We start from the raw sequence: 20,679 nt of genomic DNA, 5'->3' as shown, positions 1-20,679 counted from the left end.
ACGCCAAAATGATTTAAAGATGATTAAAAAATGTGCTTTCACTCTTATATAACAAACTTACGCCTTGTCTACTTTGAGTCATCCATGGTCTCGTCTTATAGCTACTTTATTCAACTTTAATATAGGAGCAGGCCATTGGGAACACAGTCTAGAGCTGCTCCTAGACGCCATGAACCTTACTGCCTGTTTGCTGTCTGTATGAGTGTGTATGTAGATGTCTGATTGTGTCTTTGTGTGTAGCTGTTCCATGCATTTATTTATTTGACAGTGGATATGGGTGCTGCTGCATCATCGTGTTGTGTGTTTTCTCTATGTCAGTGTCACATTTGGTATTTTATTGTTGTGTGCAGTGCAGTGCTAAAATACAGGATCCCTTTATGAGTTAACTTGATTTTTTTTCTCTCAGATGATGTTCTTGTTAGTTTTCCCTTGTCCTTTGGTTTGGTGTTGCAGATAAAAAAGTTCAGATTTGAGACGTTGCTTCTTCCCAACCTGCAGTTTTTCTCATTTTGTCATATCTTTCCTTATCATTGATATCTATTATTTTCTTTATTGATTGACTGATTAAATGTTTGGTCTATAAAATGTCAACAGTCAATCAAGGGCTGCAACAAATGATTATTTTCATTATCAATTAAGCCGCCGATTATTTTCTCAATTAATCGAATAGTTGTTTAATCCATAAAATGTCAATCACTGTTTCCTGAAGGTCAAAGTGACGTCCTAAAATGTCTTGTTTTGTCCCGACCAACAGCCCACAACCCAAAGATATTCAGTTTACTGTCACAAAAGACTAAAGAAACCAGCAAATATTAACATTTGAGAAGCTGGAATCAGAGTAGGCTATATGGACATTTTTTTCCTTAAAAAATTACTCCAAATGATTAATCACTTATCGAAATAGTTCCTAATTCATAATTATAGTAATAATAATAGTAATAATAGTTGTCAACTAATCAATTAATCGACCAGCCTAGTTGTTACAGCTTTCAATCAGGGGTCCAATACCGTAAACATTAAGTTTACCATCACATTAGACAGAGAAAAGCAGAGAATTCTCTAAACCAAGATACTGAAACTAGAGACTGTTTGGCATTTTTGCTTGAAAAACATATTTGAATGATTAATTGATTATCAAATTAGTTGCCAAAACATTTTTTGTCAATCAACTAAATGATGGACTACGCTAATCGTTTCAGCTCTGAACTCAACTAATGCAAAAAGTCAAAATAGCAATACTACTATTTTTACATTTTACATAAGCAGATGTATTTTTTAAAAAACGTGTTTGTATTTATTATTTATTTGTATATCTGTTCATTGCCAGCCTTTGCAGCTGGAGATAACAGACAGTTTCTATTATGTTTCTATTACGTTTCTCAGCTGTATGCATGAGGAAAATAATTTAGCGTTGTGTAATATGATGTGAAAGACCAACAAGCTCATGAATGTGAATGAGAAGCAACATCTTCACCTCAGTGTGACCGAACAAACAACACGCGGAATAACAACAAACAACACCCCGTTACGTCACTTCCTTTCTCCATTTGTCAAACATGGCGCTACTCCTAAGGTCAGTACATCTCTGCGACACAACTTTTGGGCTCGATTGAAGCTATTTTGTGTTGTTTTTCGGGGTTATCATGTCAAAAAGACACGTTAACGGCGTAATTATGTTACAACCGAGGACAGTACGCCTGAGTGTAACCTTCTACGTTTATTTATTATCCTTACGCATGGTAGATTTGGTGCGACGTTAGCTAACGTTAGCTAGCTGGCTAATGCTAGCTGTTTTACGTGTACCTATTCATGACCGACTAAAACGATTTTTATTTGCTGCTTTTCGCTTTCATGTGGTCATCGTTTGACACAAATTTAATTCGCCGTTGTTAAACTTAAGCTTCCTTAACGGAGAGTTTGGTTTGCTTTATCTCTGTCCTCCTTAAACAAAAAGGGAGAAAGTCAAATGATGAACTTTGGCCACTTCCTTGACCTTACATGACCGTTACAGGGACGCACAATGTCGCTCTGGAAAATCAAACCAATGTTTATCTCTAGAAATGTATTTTATCTTTCGCACGATAGAGATTTAAAGGGGCTATATTATACTCCTTTCCCACAAGTTAACACACTTCCCTGGGGTCTAAATGAAATGTATCTGATGTGCTTTAGTCAAAATACCACAAGGATCAAGCACTACAGCAGCTTTCTTATCCTGTCAAAACAGCCCCGTTCAGAATAGCCGGTTTGAGTGTAAATACACTTAGATTTTGCTGTGATTTAATTGCAATAAACGGATCTAAAAGATGCCGAAGTAACTACATCATGATGTCGATTTGTAAAAAGCCTGAGTTCATCCTTTGTCAGATCTGTCCGCAAGACGACAATCAAACAACTTTTAAAATGCTTGTTTTTCTGAATGGAGTTCAGATCGATCCGGGCTATGCTAACACTGTACCTGCTCCAAACACATTCAAAATAACATCATCCAATGGCATAAACACGGCAGCGACGTCATTGTTTATACACATAGATATCTATATACGGTGTAACTTAAATTAAACAAACTCACCGACCTTTAAGATGTTTATTATCGATGACAGCAGCTGAGGTGGGGTGTGACTCCAGTGTTAGCTCCGGCTAGTTTGCGAAGCGAGATTGAAGGTAAATCCACTTAATCACATCTGAATGGTTTGTTGAATCACAAGAGTACAGAGCAAGCCAGCCCACACCGAACTGACTGGGTGGTCTTATTTCACAGCTTGTGTATTAGTAGGCACATCAGAGACCCACATACATACGCACAAGCATTGAAAGAGTGAGGTTTTCATAATATGACCACTTTAATTTACAGATCTTAAATTTTAACTTACAGCTGCACCTTCCTGACCTTGTTTTAATCTTCTCTTTGATCAGATTGTCTTGCCTGTATCACTCAGAACTGGATGTAACACGGTTGTAGTTTCTGTTTGAATCAGGATGACATGATTTTTGCCATAAATTACCAGAAGACTGCCTCTAACACTGATATATACAGTATATATCTGTGTTTTATAAGTCTTGCTGTCAGAAGTATGACTTTCTCTGTGGTGTTAGCGCAGACAGCATATTCTTTAATAGATGTAAATAATCTCACCAATTCTCATATTTTTTTTTACTGCCTATGCATCAAAAAGATGGGTGTCAGAGATACGATTTCTGCTTATTTGTTCAATTCTCACTTGGGTTTTATCCATTTTTGTATCTTTTGTTTCCACTAAAGCCTCTTTAGAAGTTATATTATCACAAATCCTCCATATTATTAAAAATCCTCCATGAGTACATTTGATGTGTACAGTAGAGTATGTGTTTGATGTATTTCATGGCAGTCAAAGCTTAACCCTTAATCATCTTTTTTTGTCTTTTTTTTCTTCAGGACATTAGCCCGTCAGGGTGTTTGTCTCTCCAGACCACAGTACAGTGTCCTCTACAGACAGTGAGTTATGTTTGTTTTTGTGTGTGAGAGAGTGAGAACACTGTTTCACATACGTATACTGCTACAACTCATAGTAACGATACAGATACACATCACCGGTGTACTGTAAATTGTTCTACTATACACTTCTGTATTCTAAATCCTTTTTATCCCCCTTCTCCGACTACAGTGCTGCTCCAATGGGAACCACAGCTAAGGACGAGATGAACAAGTTTTGGGCCAAAAACGCCAGACTGAACAGACCTATGTCTCCACATCTCACCATCTACAAGTATGTACTTCATATTTCATATGCACTACAGGGTGCAGCCTGCTGTCTTTTTCAGAAAAATAATCTCATTTAACGATGGAGATGATGTACACTCCGTTTATGTATTTCAGCTTCATATTTGCAAAGACAGTAAAAATCTACTGCAGCAAATTATCTATGTTGAAAATAGCATTACTATTAAAGTCAATTTCATGCAGTCTTTTCATACTTTTAATGATTGTAAAACAGCAGGACAAGCAGCCATTACCAGAGATTTTCATGCCTTTGGATACATTTAGTGCAGTAATAACCCCTGATGTTCTGTCAGACAGTTAGCAGAATCCTAAAACCTGAAGTAAAGAAAACCTTTTTATTCAGTTTTTTTTTTCCTTCTTGGCTCAGTTTTTTTTCACTTAGCATCTCTCCTGTCATCTGGGATTGTCCTTATGGCGTATCTAATATTGGTGATCTAGTGATTAAATCATACTCTGCTCTTGCACCTGTACGAGAGCATTCACTTCATATTTACCTTATGTGCAGACATTGTATATTGCAGCTGAAAGCATCAATTTATTGGCTTTCATGTAGCAAGGCTTGCAGGTTTGCCTTGTTAGTCTCAGTCACTTTGAGTTTTCATTGCTCGTGGCTGAAAAATAAAACTTTCTTTTTTTAAAAATTTCTGTACTACACTGCCGTGATGTGAATGCTTCGACTTATGGTTTGCAGACACATAAATCTTCCTTTATAGTAAATGTGTTGCATCGTCTCTGTGTTTCAGATGGTCCGTCCCCATGATGATGTCCATCACACACAGAGGAACTGGAGTGGGGCTCAGCGGAGGTAACGCATCTGTTTTTTTCTTTGTCATCCATGTCTAAAGTTCCTCTTTCAGTTTGTTTCTATCTTAAAATAACCAAATTATTTCACAAGAAAAAAAAAGTGATCTTGAGAGCTTTTTCTCTTATTATTCTAACATTAAATCGAGGCTGATGATTAAATTCCACAGCTGCAGCTGTCAGCTTTTGATTGACCCTGAAAATGTCTTCAGGGCATTTAAGTCCATGGCAATTGATTCCTGCTAAGAGCATTTACCGGAATTACAAAACAGAAGTTGTTCAATACATTCAATTCTTTGTATGTGAAAATCAAGTCTAACAGTGGATTACTAATAGCTTTTAGTCATTTGCCCGGTGCAAGCCTGTCTCTGTAAGTGTGACATGGTACATCAGTGCCGTTGACCTTGATGGAACATGTTGTAAAAGCTGAGTTCAGTTTTGTTTACACGTTAATGGATTCAATAAAGGTCAGCGCCTTCAACTGCCAAGTCTGCCATACTGAGACATCAACAGTCACTCGCCCAACGTGTCATCTTTCTATCAGAACATCACATGTGGTTAATCGAATTGTCTTCTCTCCTTCCTCTCTCTCTCTTGTGAAAGGCTGGTAAACTAAAAGAATGATGTTTACCAGCCGTATTGATTTTGTACACATTTTTCATCGCTGTATTTATATATTCCGCGGCAGTCTTTCAATCCTGTTTTGCATATAAATTTAAAAGCTGTCAGTTGGATTTTAAGTACATTATGCAATGGATGCAGGAATAATATTAAGGTTCTACTGCCATTAGACTTTTTAATCATCCAGGCAGCACAGAAACTGAAACTTAGACACAGCTGTTGTGTAGAGTAACAGGCAGCCAATGAGGAGCTTATTTGATACAGTCATTATCTGCTTTTGATTTGATTGGCTCTCCGTAAAAAAGAGTGACAGTCAGCAGGGCAAAGGTCTGACAACTGACAAGACTTTATATAACTCAGGCTTTCTGAACTATTGTACTTGCATGACATGTTCATTTCCGATTAAAAGCCATGCATGTCAATGATCTTTCTTTAACACTCCATTCCATCAAACACAAATACAAATCTTGTCCAATCTCCGGTCTCATTGCTTCTGTTTGTGTCCAGCTATCTCGGCTTTTGCTCTGGCGGCATTGGTTTTACCAGGAAGTTACCCCGACTACCTGGACTTGATCCACTCGCTGTCCATCGGCCCTTATCTCATCGGCTTGGCCAAGTTCGGCATCGCCTTCCCTGTATCTTACCACACCTATAACGGCATCCGCCACTTGGTAAGACCTACTGATGTTTTTATAGACATAACAAATGTTTGTCTTGTTTTGATGCCGGAGCGTATTTGATATTCTTTTGGTAGTTTGTCGCCATTAACATGTTTGACATGGCGTCTAGACTCCTCAGCTTAAGCTTTTTAAATGAGAAAGATCACTTTGCAATTTGTGACATTTTTTTCATTTTCATCATGTTTACTGTTTGTTTTCAAAGAAAATGGATTACATTTGCCAACATTTATAAGCTGATGTTGTTTCTAACGCTCTGTTGTGTTCTCTCTTGTCTCTTTTATTCTTATTTGTTTATTATTATTTAAATCAGTATTGGGACATTGGGAAGGGCTTCAAAATCCCAGAAGTCTACCGCACCGGCTACACGGTTATTGGTCTGTCCATCATCACCTCCATAGCTGTGGCTCTTCTGTGAGCGCAAGATGAAGAAGACGAGCAGAAAGCAGACGACGAGCCGAGGGAGTTGAAGTGGACTGGATGCACTGTGGGGGATTTGTGTATATGTTCTGTTCTGGCCTCCTGCAGGCCCCATTTCATCAAAGTATTAAATAAAGGATTATATTATGCTGTACACAGAAAAAGGTGTTGTGATGTTTTGTCCCTTGGAATTAATTATACTCTGGAAAGCTTTGGGGGTCATCAAATGCAGTAGAGTGCAAAGTGCATGCAAATGTGACCCAGTTTCTTTCACACTTGTTCTCGTTGTGAACAACAACCAGCGGCCAAAATTAGACGTGTCCTACATGTTATATCCTTATGTAATTTGTCTAATCATCCTGTGACGTCGAATTCATTAATCATTTTTTTCTTTGCCCTGAGCGCTCAGTCGCTGCTAGTCCAACCGGCGTGCCTGCCTGTTGTCTCCGTGCAGAGGAACGTGTATTTGTGTTTGTAGAGCGGCTGTTTACTGTAGGCTGTCATTCATATTTTACCTTCTGCAGGCCGCAGCTGCTCAGATGCATTTTTAACGTCGGGGAAAGAGATGGGCTGAAATGCAGAGAGGCAGCCCAGTGGTGGAAGCTGTGTATGTTAACAGGCTCCTCACTGGCAACCCGCCTCAGGCCTTACCTCCCACTGAGCCACACAGGAGCTACACACTGCACCTGAACAGCTTTTGTCCTGCAGTGTGAATAAAAGCAAGCCGTGATGTAATGTCAGATCCAACTCCATTTATGTGGGGGTATAGTAACAAGTTCACACAGGGGAAAAAAACAAGAGTAAACATTTCAGGGGAGGGAGGCTGCACCCATACTGTTTTGTCCTGGCTGATTTGAAGACTTGTCTGTTTAGATCAACTGAGCTTGCTCTGAGAGAAACCACACAAGCTAGTTAGCTTCAACAAAATTGGTTTATCAATTTGGTACCAGTGGCTCGAAGGGAAAATCCTTGTCAGCTTGAATTTCTTTTCACTTTGCTGTTGAGAAGATGTATTTGTGAGCCACACATATGCTCAAACCGTACTTCTTATGAAGGAATCTCTTTACAGTAACTGTCAGTGTTTATTCAGCTCAATATCGGGAGTTAATTTAATGCTTTTGATTGGGTTATATTCTCCTCAGAGGCGTATCAGCCTCTGAAGGGAATATAACATCTCTTCATTAAACAGTTGCCAACTGAAAATAATTGTCACTGTAAAATCAACACTTGCAAAATTGCTCTCTGTATGTGACTTTTAGGCTGATTGCTGTGAATCTGGCATCATCATGATGATTCCCTACATTGAATCTAATCCGTGCTACAGGCACATTGAGCTACAGATCCAGTGGACTGCAATGTTCTCTTGTGACTGACAGGAAAAATTGCTCAAACTCTGCAGGATTTAAGACTGGATTTACTTATAGCTTACTCAAACAAAATCTTGTAGAGATATTTCCTGTCTTCCAGAGCAAAACAAAAGATAATGTAACAAAAAATCCAGGCTGTGCACTGGAGCTTTTCCCTGCAAGAAACGAGCTCTTTACCTCCATAGTTTCTGATGCATTTACCGTACTGTTTTGAATGTCTTAGTTTTGCTTCGGTAATATCAACATTATGATATTTTGACGAGATAGCCAGTGTGGAAGCAATGGGGGATGGAGAGCAGGGGCTCTCGTCATCTCTATCAGGCGTAGGGGGACTAATGATTATGCGGCGGCAGCACCCCCTACCGGGCGGCAAATTATTATCCACAGGGCTGCGGTCCTGATGCTGAGGGATGGTGAGGATGCTGCGCAGGGCTGGGAGGGGGAGTATAAACCCGCTTTTGATCGAAATAAATGTGCCTCAGTCTCTGTGGCGCAATGGAATAGCGCGCTGGACTTCTAATCCAGAGGCTCCGGGTTCGAGTCCCGGCAGAGATGTGGATGAAAGGGTTGTGGCTTTTTGGATGAGAGGAAATAGACTGATGGAAAAAGCGCAGACAGTGTTTTATAGCTATTTTGCAATTAGGATGCATCTTTAAAAAGGGCTGCTGTCTGCAGATACTACGGATGAATGGACGTTGGATAGATAGTCTGCCATAGATGTGTTTATTTTGCAGAGGCCCAATAACATCTGGACTGAATTGTTAGGCTATAGAAATCTCTCATTGACGAGCCTTTTCAGCGCGCAAAGGTCAGCGCTTTAATATGCAGATTTCAAACGGGCAAAAAGCCTGAAACCACAGCTCAGCTCCAGCGTAGCAGCACAGGCTTTGTTACCAGCCTATTACTGTCCAGGCTGAACGCACAGGCTCCGGTCTTACAGTCATCACGTAGGCACCGCAGGACAACACAGCACCGTCCAGCCCCGTTGTGTGAAAGTCAGTGGGCACGCGCGCACGCTCGCGCGCTGTTTCAGCACCTGGAGCTGTCCACTCATTTAAATCAGAGCAAAAGCTTTTTCTAATGCAGCGCCAACAATAAAACATTTAAAGCCTTTTCCGTCCTCATAACAAGTGTTTAATGATGCCAGATGCTGCGTTTCTACCCTCCCATTTGGTTTAGAGACAGAGGGAGAGATAAGACTCCGGTTTACTTTGAACATAAATGACTCATGGTGTCAGAAAATGGTGTCGACTCAAGATTTTGTATGCAGATTTTGTGTTGAATTATAGGCTATAACTGCAATGTGGCGTTGCTAGTGGAGAAATAAGAATTGCATTAGTCATTGTGCATTTTCAATTTAGTGAAATCTTTTCAAGGACCCCTGAAGGTGGACTTTAGTTTCTGCCTTAGAAAAAATCTACATTACCCCAATCAAGGAAGCCCAGAGCAACACTGCTTTTTTTTAAAAAAAATTTTAAATTCAGTGTGGAAAGCAGCTGCTTGCTTGAAGATCTCTCAAACGCCCCGACTCCTCTATAACCCCTCCCGTCCTGGCTTCTACTATTTTGTATTTTCTTCAAACCCACCTACCCTGTTTCAGTTTGTCGCCACCACTGATTGGGCTGTCGTGCGGCTGCCGCCATCCATGTTTAACCCCATCATGCCTCCCCACACACAGACCTAATCCGCCAGTAAAACTAATCCTTAATCCTCTCTGGCAAGTTGAACAACCCCCCCACCCCCCCACTTCCCTCCCTCCCTCGGATCCTGATTCCCAAACGGGCCTGATGCATGAAACGTCAGATCTATATAGACTACTAACTCTATGATAAAGTTTATACACGGATGCCAAATGGCCATTCCTGTAATTATAATATAAAGCCATTACGGGACGAAGTGATAAAATTCACTGTTAAAGGCACAGGAGAACTATAATATTATTTGGGGGATACGAGAAGACGCACCGACTGAACGTGTCCCACAACTCCACAGGGCCACGGACTCAGTAATATCATTACCATATTGGAAATGATCAGGCCTACGGGAAATAGCAGTGGGGCCTATCTGCAAGATAGAGGTAATAGCTCCATAATATCAATGATAAGACACGTTATAGGCTACTGAGAACCGTGACAATCGACTCCAGATGACCTCTGCTGCTTCTTCTGAGAGGATATGTAGGCCTAATCCTATGATAACAATTTAAAATGACACTAGACCTATACTCAATATCAGTCCTTTAGATAAGGTGAGTACAGATATCACGGGAATTCCTACAGTAAGATAATAAAATACCAAAAAGCCCGATAAGATCAGTGTAGACTCACTGTGGAGTATACTGGAACATTATGGTGATTTTTTCGGTGTGGCGAGATCACACTTTTTTACTTTTTTTTTTTTTATCTGCTCCATCTCCTTCATGTTGCTCTCAGCCAGTAGGCCCCTGCTCTGGCCCTGTTATCCCGGTGGTACGGGCCAAATCGTATTAAAATCCCCTCCCTCTCTTCTTCCCTCCCTCCCTTGTCCCCTCCCCTCCCTCTCCTCTTTCAGACAGACTGTTTTTGCTGCAGTGAACGCTAGCCGTGGAGAGAGAGATAGAGACACACACAGAGTGAGAGAGAGAGAGAGAGAGCAAGGAGGAAAAAAAGCAAGAAAAACAAGGAGTCAGGAGAAGGAACAAGGAGATAAAAAGTCGATAAAAGCAGATTGAGAAGAGGCTCCGGACAAGCGACTGCTGCGCATCAAAGGAAGGACCTTACTGGGGACCTTATTGGAGACCAACGCCAACAAAGCCGACTCCGGAGGCGGAATATAACGGTCTGTGTGTGTGGTTATTACCGTGTATTGCTTCGCAGTTTGTACTATTGACCAGGTTTAGTCTGTAGCCTGTAGGGCGGACAGGAGACACCTGTCAGTGTCAGTGCTGACGCTTTTCCGTCTCCAGGAATGTGTCTGTGTGCGCACTCTGGGTAGGTGGCTGTGTGTGTGTGTGTGTGTGTGTGTGTGTGTGTCTGTGTGTGTGTCACTGTTCGTGTGTGTGTGTATGTGTGTGTGTGTGTGTGTGTGTGTGTGAGAGAGAGTGTGTGTGTGTAATCCGTTATGCCTGCACAGGGAGAGAGCTGTATAATCCCTGCGTGTTTTATAATTTACTCTGAATATGCGTTTTGTTGCCGGGCTGCCTGCGCTTCCTCTCTCCCAGCTCTGTTGGCTCTTATCGCGCTGCACACAAAAAAAGCATCACAACTAGCGCGCTGTGTGCAACAGCCACCGCTCCCCAGCCGTTACAAGAGTCTCTAAATCTCATCCCATCAGCACCGATATTTCAGCAAGTACGAGAGAAGGTGTTGGAAACCAGGTTCCGACCTGAGAAACACTGCTCCGGTGCTCCCGCGGTCCGTCGCAGCGATGCAGGTAGCCACCACGAGCTGTTATTATTGTTATTATTATTATCATCATTACTATTATCACTCCCCCCCACTTGAGAGCAGATCGCAGGAACTTGTGTTAAATCACGCCCTGAGTGTCCGGGTTATTTCCCGTGATTGCACTTGTTCTAGGTTTGTTTTCATTTGTCGCCATCACTCAACAGGAAGGGCTGGAGCAACAATAAACACAGTCCCCCACACCCCTCCCAGTGCCCTCATCCCATCGCATCCCATCCCATGTCCCCACCCGACTCCCACCCTCCATCCCACCCTCAGTCCCCGCCCTAACCGCCCGCCCGTCCCGCAGGCAGCACTCCGGCCACGGCTCTCTCTCTCTCTCTCTCAGCGGTGACAATAAGGGAGCGCTTCGCAGATGGACCGAGGGCTCACCTCTGCGCAGGCCACTTCTATTTTAAGGAATGTGCGTGAGATGGAAAGAGAGAGAGAGAGAGAGAGAGGGGGGGAGAGAGAGAAGGAGTGTGTGAGAGAGGAAGAGTGAGAACGGGTGCCTGAGCGGCTATTATGCACGCCTGTCCGTCTCCAGTCTTGTGCAAAGCGCACCGTGTATTCTCAGCGGGCGACAGATGCATCTCTCCGCTGCTGTTGTGTTGTTTCCTTTTTCCCATTTCTTCTTCTGTTTTTTTTTTTTCACGACCAACTGGGGGAATGGTCCTCTGCGTTATTTCTAATTAGCGTGAGTCAGTTGGAGCTCGGTTATAGGCTGTCCAAAACACACATTTTCCTTCACTCCACATGCGCACAGCTTGTTAAAGTGGATGAATAAATTCACAGTAATCTGAAGACCCCCCCCTCCCCACCCCCTCCTCTCCTCTTCTCCCCTCATTACAACCTATAAACCACCAACATCATCATCTTCTCTGCGGTTTGGCTACATCACCACCCCCTTCCCCTTCCCCCAACCTCCCTCAATCGCCTCTCAGTAGGCTATGACACAAGCAGATCGATGAATACCCATGGACCAAAGCGTGAGTAACGGGTAGGCCAGGCGTTTATTCAGCAGCAGCCAACCAATGGCAGGGGACGCAATTAGTGGCCAGTTGGTCTGCCCTGCTTGTTTTCTTTATCTCTCCACTGCTCTCCCTGCAGGTGACACTCCAGAGCTCCTCTGCCCTCCTGAGGATTCAGTGAGACAGGCGGATCTGTGCGCCCGACCATGGCCTTCCCGTCAGCCCCCTCCGCATTATGGAGTGTCAGCTTATTGACAGTACTATTCGCAGCTGCGGTTCACAGCAACATTGTCTACGGTAAGCACATCTCTCCCTCTTTATCTATTCGCCTCCTATTCTCTCTATCTTGCTGTCTCTCCGTGGGCCCCTGACCTCCCCGACCCTTTCTTTCTGTCTCTGTTGGTGCCCCTTATCTGTTGACTTGAGGCTTTTTTGTTGTTTCCTGTATTATGACAAGGGAATCAGAGAGCCGTTAATAAGCACATGGGACACTCCCACCTCCCCGGACCTCAGAGGAATTTCTGCTGTTGTTTTTGAGGAATGTGGGTGACTTGCACGTGGGCGCAGAGCTCCACACGTACGTACACTACAGGCCTTTGTTGGTGTAGCTCACTTGCCCTATGGCTTCCTCTTCTTTATCCTTTTCTCTCTCTGTGACATCTTCAGTGACTGGCATACACATGCTTAAGATGTGTAAAAGAAAGCAAGCACTCAAACACTGGAACTCTACCTTTCATGTCCACCTACTCTGCATCTCTCTGTGTGTTAGAGGCTCATGCAAACTGGAGATAAGCAGTAATCATCTCGTAAATATCAACACAGGAATGTGCAAACTTAACATACAGATACAGCACGGACACATGACACTCGTCATTGCCGAAGCTCAACTCGTGATGAGCTGGGTGCGGCTGAAAGCGGATGGTAAGAGAGGATTTGATGAGAGAGGCACTTTTTAATGATATCATCCCTGCTGTGAGCACCAAGTGAAGAGGAATACACTGTCCGATGTGCTTTTCCAATTACATAACACTCAAGTGACTGGCTGTCGGTAATACAACCTTTAGAGGGCAAATTGTGCCAGTGGCAAAATGGTGCATCATGATTGGCCCCCAATCCATAGAAAATTGATTGACACAGGTAGAATCCTGTTGGCATTTTCTCATTACAGTTGGTATTTAATTGCACAGAGTGTTTGGCAAAGAACTGTAAGACGATATAGCAGGCAAGAAGGTTTCTAATAGATGTTTCCTGATTTGCATTTGCAATATACAGAGGCCCCTTGCGTTCACTTGTGCACACCCACACAATTTCACAAATTCGAATACATCCGTAAGTGCGCGGTGCACGTGCGTGCACGGTCTACACACATGTATGCACACAGATACACAATACATTTACTGTACTTCCACTTCATTTATCCACATCAGCTGTTTTTACTGTCTGTTGAATAATGCATACGTGTGTTTCTGCGTGTATGTGTATGTAATGTGGGGAAGTGGAGACTCGTCAGGGTGAGCTCACAGTGGTCAGTGCAGTAAAAAGTGAGGAAGCAGCCCGGCTGTGCCTAGAAGCTGGGATGAGGTCATAGCAAAACAAAATGCAAATGAAGGCCTGTCAAGGTGCTGAAAGCTGTTGAGGATGAGAAATGCATAAACAATCTCCAGATTGAGGTGCTGATGATGAAATATCAATCTCTCATCAGAGTGCTGACCCCGACCGTGTAGCTCGTCATTGAAACCCAGCGGTTCATTATTTGGGTCCAAAAATGATTTTGGCTCGCATTCAGACGCACGTCACATTTGATCAAGGTATGCCTGGTGGGAGGCCTGACCATGCATGACCAATTCTTGCTTTGGTTTCACCTAAGCACTGTTTTACATTATCATGTCAGTCAAGGAGAGTAATTAAGCCTGGGACGTCTGACAGTGTTTAGGAGATGGGAAAACACGTCCAAGAGTGGAATTGAGAGGAGAAGGGAAGCAGAGATGGAGTGCTGACTTAACAGAGTTTTAGTTTGCATGTTGTAAACCATCAGGCTGTAGCCAAGGTCTTTTTGTCTTAAGTTTTTGCAATCAAAGCATAACCAAACGCTAATATAAACTACACTGAAACGAAACTAATAATATTTCTGCAGTGAAATCAATCAGAATCAGTCTTGTCAAAGAAGTTTGGAATTAGAATTCTTGGCCTATTTGTGCTATATAGGAAGACATTAATCTGAAGTGTTTTCATCAACATAAGCACAGGAAGTTGTCTTGGCAGCATTGGCACTAGAAATACTGACAATTTATAGTCTTTCTCACTGGCAAACAAGGCACTCGGCTCTTACGGGACCTCACATTTAGCACAGAGGACCAATGCCAAAAATTCAGCCGACAGGAAACTATATATATATATATATGTATATATATATATGAATCATACATTCACTGTTCTATAGTTTCCAGACATCTGAGCATTGTGGTAAACAGTGGTGTTGTAGCTTCAGAGAGAAATATTGTGTGTGAGATGTAGAGCACTGGTCCATCGCTCACATCTGCTCCGATCTGTTTGATTGCTGTTGTTGTGACACAGAAGCAGAGCTGTTAAGTAGAAGATGGAATAGGGTGGGGCGGGCAGACAGATAATGCCGTCATAATGGAGATCTCTACGCTAAGAGGCCATGGAACAGAAGGGTCCGCTTAGCATAAATAATGTAATGTTATGTATCAGAGAGGAAAAACGATTGGCTCAGCAAATCAATGGAAGAGCAGATGAGCCATCAGAGAGCAGAGCCTGCCCGTCACTGCTATACTCAGAGTCCACCGTGCATTAAAAACATGCAGACCGTTTGTCACATAACATCACTCAAAGTAGGAAAGAGAAAGAAAAAAAGCCTCCCCGCTGAATGATGAGGTTGATTATCGTACAGCAACCAAAAGGCCGCATGTCATGACCATTTAAATTCCCGACCAACCCTGGACTCCCAACTCTCCCACTTCCACTGCTTCATCTCCATTTGATGTATGTCAAAGTCAGGGAAAGGACGGCATTAACTGTTTTTTTCTGGATTTATCTGTGACCAGGCTTCCTGAGAGCGAGCGAACGAATCGGGGAGACACTAATTGCACGCCATTTGACATATCCATTTCCACAGCTGGATGTGCAGCCATGCGCTGCGGATGGAAAGTGCCTCTCAGAAGGGCACAGATTAGGCATACAATTGGCCGGCTGTGCCCTGGTTCTGTACTGCTGACCCAGTTACCTCGGGGCTGCTGTGGAGTGTGAAGGGTCTGTCCTCTGGAGCACCCAGCAGACAACGTACAGAGTAGCACGCTGTGGCATCCCATCAGCCACCTGGCCCTCAGCTCCACAGCAGCCTGATCCCAAAACCCAGGAGAATGTTTGCATTTGTGACAAGAAACATGCCTAATAGTTTATTTACCTCGTCAAGTTCTGCTAGTTGGAACAACTGAATGAAACCCGATGCTTCCAGCTGAGGCCAATAATGAATAAGGATTAAAGGACGGGAGCAGTGTGGACCAATCGTTTGTGTGGTAAGATTTACAGACGGGAGGGCTCCGCGTGTGTGTGCCTCTGCCAGCGGTTCACTTTATCCTGCCACAAAATGGGCTCCTTCCCCCCTGGACCAGCTCTTTCTCACTGGCTTTATGCCCACTTCCTGTGTGTGCTGCTGTTGTTTACTGTTGACTTCCTGTGTGCCAAGATGGGGGAACATTTGGCTAATACACAGTACGGCTAACACACAATAGCAGTAGGCGGTTTGGATGGGAGGCCTCTGCCTGTTAACAAGGCTGACTGATAAGCAGTGACTCATTAACAAGCCGAGGTACACAGAGCCTGGGGGAATTACCGCCTAGCCACTGTGACATTAATAAGAGGCCTAAGCTATTTTTCCATTTGGCTCTGCTGGCACGGGGCTAAACCAGTGGTTTCCAATCTCGACCCTGGCTATTTACTGGCTCCAGTGCTTTTCCATTTGTTTCAGCCACTGGTTACCTGGTCTGATTGGAGTGGGGCAGATCAGTATTGTCAATGTGGGCTGCAGTTAATGACATCTGCTGCTTCAATGGAAAAACAGACACCCCTCATTAGTTTTCTGCAGATTCATTCAGAAACATCTGGGGAGGAGCCTAATTAATTCTTCTCATGCTGATCATGCCAATTAATTAGCAATATGTTTGTTTTTTAAAAGAAAAAAAAAAAAGACAATGACACATTCCAAGGCATTTCCTAGATTTCAATCAATGAGACCGATGATGATCCTGACACTATATAGATCTAATTAGGCATCTAAAATAAACTACAGTATGCAGAGGAGCTGCGAGCAACTGTCTCCTATCGCAGCTTTAAATCCAAAGCCATATTACTCCCATTGTCTTGAATGTTTATTCTTCTCTGATCCTTTAAGTGTTTTGTCATCCAGATCAGTTTTGTGATTATAAATCGGATCCTGATTGGCTGGCATTAGTTTGCAACAGATTCACATCTGGCAGAAAACCAATTATTTCTCCTGTTCATCATGCCGATTAATTAAGGCGCTATGGCTGATTGATTAAACTCCCAACAAAGCTCTAACCATGAGCACTATAGCCCTGGGGATGATTTGCATCACACATTATGCACATTGCTGTGTCTTCATGTTATCTCCATATATCTCCTCAGACATGCTGAAACGTTACACATGCGTAAGCAACAGGAAAGCCCCTTTCACACATGCACTGCAACCCTGAAATTATCCGGACATTACCCGGAGGAGCTTTATGTGTGAACGCAAATGTCTGAATCGGTCAGACGGGACATTAAATGGACTTTACTCTGCCAGCTCCCTAATGCAAAGTCTGTGTAATGTCTGATTGAGCCCATATGTGAATACAGCAGGTAATTTTCCGGAGAAATTCACAGCGAACGAGTGGGCGTGTTAGCGACGTTTCTATCATGCAGCTGGCGCTGGATACACGCAGCAGGCCAGTTAAGCTGCTGTTAAGCTTGTTTTGACTGGTCCTGAACGCTCCGCTATGAAGCTAGCGCTGATGGGAGAGAGGACTTCCTGTGATTTATTGTAAAATAAAAGCCATTTTATTATTTATTAGCTTAAAAACGGTGAGTTACAACCGCAGTGTACTTTTTGCGCCACGTCCTGACTCCTGCACGCTCTACGTAAGGGCCACCCCGTGTCTAAACCAAACTAAGTATTTCCAGTAGGTGAGATCGCGTCTGACATGGACAGTCTCCTGTTGTTTGCTATATGTGTGAAAGGGCAACTCCAGATAATATCCGGGCCTAATTCTCCGAGCTCATATGAGAAAATGGCGAGAAACTCACAGCTCAACGAGGCACAAGTGTTGATGAGTAATTTGTGGCTAAATTAAGCAGAATTAAAATGCAATGGTGCGCCAGTATTGTCAGGCTCACAGAAACAAGATTCCATTAGACCTCATCAATCTGAGGTAGGTCTCATCTACCCAGACCCACTCAGGTAATGTGAGATTACATCAGAACAGATCAATCTCTCCTGCTCGCATCATAATAACAGCAAATGGCATTTAGAGACTGAAAGAGAGAAGGGCTCTTGAGATTTTGCAAAGCACCTTCAGCTTCCTCTCAGGTGCTCTTTAAAGACACATCACTCTGCGGAAGCTCAGGAAAATTAAGGGTCTCGCATTTTCAGAGCTGTCAGCTTTAAACCATCACTTCACAAAGACACTACCGATTAAACAAACCTACAACAACAACAACGTCAGCCTCGGAATAAATTAATTCACCTCATTTCCAACAACAAGAGCCCCTATTATTGTGCTCCGCGCTCAACTGGCGTTTCCTTTGATCAGGTCCCTCATTCTCACTACCCCCAACCCTACCCCCTTTTCCTCCCGTTATCTGCAGGAATTCTCCAACCGGTGTTTTAATTGATTGCTGCGGGGGTGGAAATCACCCATCCTGTCATTGACGCATGGCTGGTCAGAGCAAGGGCTTCCCGGAAAGGTGTATCTGTTTGTTGAAGCCCATCACTGCACTGTGTGAAACTCCAGCTATGACCGGGTGCCGGAAGACGTGAGAGCGTGGCTGTAAAGCGCAGCGTTTGTATTGATTGAGTCTGAGTGCTGAGGGTTCCCCCTGAGCGCAGGAGCACCACCAATGAAAGAGCAGAGGTTGCTCTTGTTTATTGCCTCTTTTTTGATGCCGTCACTTCAGCTGATGGTAGGGAGTGTGTCTGTGGGGGGATCTTATTGCTGATACCACAGCCATAAAGCCATTTTAATTCACCTGTGTGCTGTCGTGGGAATTCTCCCTAGTTGGATTTCTGCTGAGGATATCACTGCCCATTCACTGGATGGAGAGTCTTACGGCAATTAGCATTTAACATAGTGTTGTCACCTAGAAACATTGTTGGAAAAGTATTGTGAAGCAGTTCTCCAGGCTGGTACTTGCAGTATAAACTCTCATGGTTTATACATGGTAACAAAATTCCCATATGTATTCATCTTTGAAAAATATACAGTAGGTGTTTACATATCATTGCATTCCTACTTGAAATACTTCCGAACACTCTGTTTTGCTGCTGTTTCGGTGTCAGCAAACCTGACACCTATAGATCCCCCTCCATAATATAACTGTAAATGGCTGTTTGATGGAAATAATTTGTGATAAACTTGACTGATTGGAGTCTGGCACTTCAGCTTCACCAGCTCCAGTGTCAAAGTGAATCAGCAGCCAGACTAGAGTCCTTGAGGCTGAGTCCTTGGCACAGGCAGGAAAGTTTTTGATGCTTTTAGCATTGACTGACTGATTAACAGAGCAATCAGACAATCAGAAGAAGCGGTTCTGAATATTATTTCCTTTATGTAATACAGTATTATTGTGTCAGTTTCGGGTTTGTTGTGTACTGAGGTATGGTTTCAGCATTGAAACTTTCAGATGGTATCATTACCAGTAGAGTTTTTTTGTATTGTAACAAAGCCACTGCTCAGTGGAGTTCATTTACGGTGCCTCTACTCTGCTGCATTTCTTATGCCTCACACCATACCACACTGCCTGAGTGCTCACAGCTGCCATATACATCTGCTATTAAAATGCAGTCTGTATTATTTAAATGCCCTTTGCATTAATACCGTACCATTTAGTGTATGCGTTTTCATCATCATTTATGGCTGCATGGTAATTGGATCAAATTTTTCACATGCCCTATTCAAAGCGGGGGAGTAGCTAGGCAGGATGCATTGTCAACAAGAACAACCATGTAGTGTAGGATCATTAGACTTGATACTATAGAGCCTGGATTTACTTTTCACTGAAGTGGAAAAGGTCGTCTTTTATGAGTCTTTCCTGGAAGGCAACTAAAATGATGATGTGTGTTTTTTTTGCCGCAGTTTGCAACTGCTATTAATGCTATGGAAGAGGGGAAGGAGTGTGGTACTGTCGGTGTCTTTGGAGAAGCTGAGTGGACGGCAAACTCTGGAGTGAGTTTGGACTTTTCTGCACTGTTTGCAAGACGGGAATACACACTGTGTGGATGACATTTACACTTGGCTGAGGTTTGATCACCACTGCAGGTAGTCTAAATAACTTTCTGACCGTAATGTGCTTTTACTCTCTCTACTGCTAAATGTTTAAGCAGAAAACGGGGAAAAAAAACTCTGTTATGTCTACCTTTGTCCTGTATTTTCGTGTTAGGATGATTATGTTTCTCCAACAATGCCACAGCATAGATGGTTATTCACCTGTTAAAATGAATATCTTCATTGTTTGAATAGTTTCTTTGTGCCTGCTGAATACAGTGACTATGACCTGCAGAAGGTATCGTTTCCCTTTCATCAGATCTGCTCTGCTCCCACTTCTTTTAAGTGGAGGAGTTGAAGTCATTATTGTTTAAGATTCCAAACGGCGGCCTATGGAAGAACATAAAAATAAGCTTGTTGACTTTATTTTGTTATCCTTGAGAGTTTTAAAAGAGTAATGCATCCATTTTTTCAAGGGACAATTGGTGCAAAGAATATACTGCCATCCTTTTAATCATTGAATAAGGTCAGTCGATCGATCCGACAGTCAATCACCGTGATGCAGGTGGAATCTTCGAACTCACGAGTTACCCAGCGGACAGGTGCGGCCGTGGCTTTTATTCTGCATCTGGCCCTTGACACTGATCAGGGTATGATGAGCACATGATGAGTGGATATGGCTTTTGACGACGAGGCCATCGCCGCGCAATGTAACTCAGCGCTACTGCGCCGGTTGAAGACAAAGGCACCAAATAGGCATCTCTAATCTCCCTGCTGAATGAATCCGAAACAAAGAGAGGAGGAACGCAGACATAGAGGCTTGGACACACATAGGATAAGCTGATTACCCAGGAAAGGAGGGAGGGCGAGGGAGACAGAGGGAGAAAGAAAGAGGCATGCACGTGAACAAGAGAAATCCATATAGTAAGGGAGCATGAGGGCAGGGAGATGGAGGAGGAGGGGTAGGAAGAGAAAAGCGAGCGCACTCTAATGATGGGGTGCACAGACCGGAGAGAAAATGAAAAGAAACAGTGGAGGGAGCGAGGGAGGAGGAAAAAAAAAAAAAACACACAGGAGAAAAAAGAAGAACGTTTAAAAGGACGAGTCACGGCGCGCTACATAGAGCATGCAATAGGAAAAT

At 43.2% G+C, this 20,679-nt stretch overlaps 2 protein-coding genes and 1 non-coding gene across 4 annotated transcripts in view; all 3 read left to right on the top strand.

Moving 5' to 3' along the window:
* The first annotated feature begins 1,483 nt into the window (after positions 1 to 1,483).
* Positions 1,484 to 6,433, top strand: sdhc (succinate dehydrogenase complex, subunit C, integral membrane protein). The gene is made up of 6 exons (XM_067606578.1): positions 1,484 to 1,573; positions 3,416 to 3,475; positions 3,645 to 3,746; positions 4,504 to 4,565; positions 5,690 to 5,853; positions 6,173 to 6,433. Exons 1-6 carry the CDS (start codon positions 1,557 to 1,559, stop codon positions 6,275 to 6,277), a joined length of 510 nt encoding a protein of 169 aa, XP_067462679.1. The 5' UTR covers positions 1,484 to 1,556; the 3' UTR covers positions 6,278 to 6,433.
* Positions 6,434 to 8,127: 1,694 nt separating this feature from the next.
* On the top strand, positions 8,128 to 8,201 carry trnar-ucu (transfer RNA arginine (anticodon UCU)). The gene has a single exon. It is a non-coding gene; the product is annotated as a tRNA-Arg (tRNA).
* A 1,968-nt stretch (positions 8,202 to 10,169) lies between these two features.
* Positions 10,170 to 20,679, top strand: part of cadm3 (cell adhesion molecule 3) — a 92,450-nt gene continuing 81,940 nt past the window's right edge. The window contains exons 1-2 of one of the 2 annotated variants that reach the window (XM_067606575.1): positions 10,170 to 10,463; positions 12,179 to 12,336. In XM_067606575.1, coding sequence (XP_067462676.1) covers positions 12,246 to 12,336 — 91 coding nt within the window. In that variant the 5' untranslated portion in view covers positions 10,170 to 10,463; positions 12,179 to 12,245. The remainder of the gene's footprint in view (positions 10,464 to 12,178; positions 12,337 to 20,679) is intronic. The other variant, XM_067606576.1, reaches the window with a different exon arrangement.

The sequence above is a fragment of the Thunnus thynnus genome, chromosome 12 (assembly GCF_963924715.1).
Source record: "Thunnus thynnus chromosome 12, fThuThy2.1, whole genome shotgun sequence".
NCBI lineage: Eukaryota > Metazoa > Chordata > Actinopteri > Scombriformes > Scombridae > Thunnus > Thunnus thynnus.
The sequence above is the reverse complement of the archived record's forward strand: the minus strand, read 5'-3'. Positions and strand labels throughout refer to the sequence as shown.